We start from the raw sequence: 1,919 nt of genomic DNA, 5'->3' as shown, positions 1-1,919 counted from the left end.
TATTTCTTAAGGGGAAGAGAAAAGCACACTGCAGGCAGAGTTACTACATGTGAAGCAGTTTTGAGGCAGTGAAGAATGTCGGCATATTTAAGGCTTCAAAAGAAAAAAGATTTAATCTTAGAGTTTGTGTGTATTATTACATCCCAAAGAATAACAGATGTTGCCGGGCGGTGGTGGCGCACGCCTTTAATCCCAGCACTCGGGAGGCAGAGCCAGGTGGATCTCTGTGAGTTCGAGGCCAGCCTGGACTACCAAGTGAGTTCCAGGAAAAGGCGCAAAGCTACACAGAGAAACCCTGTCTTGAAAAAACAAAACAAAACAAAACAAACAAAAAAAAAAAGAAAGAATAACAGATGTCTCTAAGAAAATATTTTCCTGCTTATCTGTCTCTTCACAGCACCCTTAATCTCATTATTCCTGAGGCTGTAGATGAGGGGGTTCAACATGGGGATCACCACCATGTAGAACACAGATACCACCTTGTTTTGATCTGTGGAGTAGCTGGACTTGGGCATCACATAGATGAATGTGATGGTGCCATAGAAGAGAGTGACTGCAGTGAGGTGGGAGGTGCAGGTGGAGAAGGCCTTGTGGCGGCCCTCAGTGGAGCGCATCTTCAGGATGGTGATGAGGATGTAGATGTAGGAAATAGCTATGACAAACACTGTCACCACAATGATGGAGCCAGCTGTGAATGAGGGAACAACTGCAGAGACACTGACATCAGAACAGGACAGTTCTACCAATGGAGCAAAATCACAGAAAAAGTGATTGACTCCATTGGATCCACAGAAGACTAGTGAATAGAAACATGCAGTAAAAGACCAAGTGTTAAGAAAACCACCTATGTAAGCAACTAGGAGCAACTGGACACAGATTTTTTGTGGACATTTTGGTTGAATAAAGCAGTGGGTTGCAGATTGCCATGAAGCGATCATACGCCATGGCAGCCAGAATGAAGCACTCAGATGATCCAAAGAAGACAACTGAACCAAGCTGAATGGCACATCCAAAGTAGGAGATGGTATTTCTCTCCACCAGGAAGTTGACAAGCATGTTGGGTGTGACAGAAGATGAGTAGCCTATGTCAGCAAAAGCCAAGTGGCTCAGAAAAAAGTACATGGGGTGATGGAGCTGGGAAGAGACTCTGATGAGGAGGATGGTGCTGAGGTTCCCAGACAAGGTCACCAGGTAGATGCACAGGATAATGATGAAGAGGACAACTCTAAGGACTGGGTCATCTGTTAAGCCCAATAAAATGAACTCTGTCACTGCAGTGTGGTTCCCATCTTCTAGGAAAGCCATGGGACAGTGTAGCTGCTGCCAGATCCAGGCTGTGATGGAGACATTACAGGAAGGGATATATAAATAAACCATTCTCATTAGTTCATAGATGGAAGTTTTATAAACAAATACATTATTAAAACTGAAACTTATAATTTCATTTTGTACTAAGAATTGTGTCCCGCCGGGCGTTGGTGGCGCACGCCTTTAATCCCAGCACTCGGGAGGCAGAGCCAGGCGGATCTCTGTGAGTTCGAGGCCAGCCTGGGCTACCAAGTGAGCTCCAGGAAAGGTGCAAAGCTACACAGAGAAACCCTGTCTCGAAAAACCAAAAAAAAAAAAAAAAGAATTGTGTCCCAATGTTTATGTGCTTATGTGTAATGAATCTCTATAGTTTAAAAACTTTAGCTGAAACAATAGGAGACATGCTTCAAGCACTGTGGTTTTTTTTTATAAATATGCTTTTAAATAATGCAAGGATTAAAATATGAAGCTTTTGAGCATATCTAACTATCTTGGTATAGCAAAAATGTGTGTGTCTTGGATGGGACACTGGAGCCTGACTAGCAGCTAACATTTATGCCATGTTTACTAGATGATGGGCACAGAATTACCATTTTACATCTGAGTCTATT

The 1,919-nt window shown here is 43.1% G+C and overlaps 1 protein-coding gene across 1 annotated transcript; it reads right to left on the bottom strand.

The window, feature by feature from the left end:
* Positions 1–359: 359 nt before the first annotated feature.
* On the bottom strand, positions 360–1,305 carry LOC114710251 (olfactory receptor 478-like). Its single transcript, XM_028894351.1, is given in 2 exon segments — positions 360–881; positions 883–1,305. Coding segments are annotated over 2 exon segments (945 nt in total).
* Between the last annotated feature and the right edge of the window lie 614 nt (positions 1,306–1,919).

The sequence above is a fragment of the Peromyscus leucopus genome, chromosome 1, assembly GCF_004664715.2.
Source record: "Peromyscus leucopus breed LL Stock chromosome 1, UCI_PerLeu_2.1, whole genome shotgun sequence".
Classification (NCBI taxonomy): domain Eukaryota; kingdom Metazoa; phylum Chordata; class Mammalia; order Rodentia; family Cricetidae; genus Peromyscus; species Peromyscus leucopus.
Note: the sequence above shows the minus strand (reverse complement) of the source record. Positions and strands in the feature narration are given on the sequence as shown.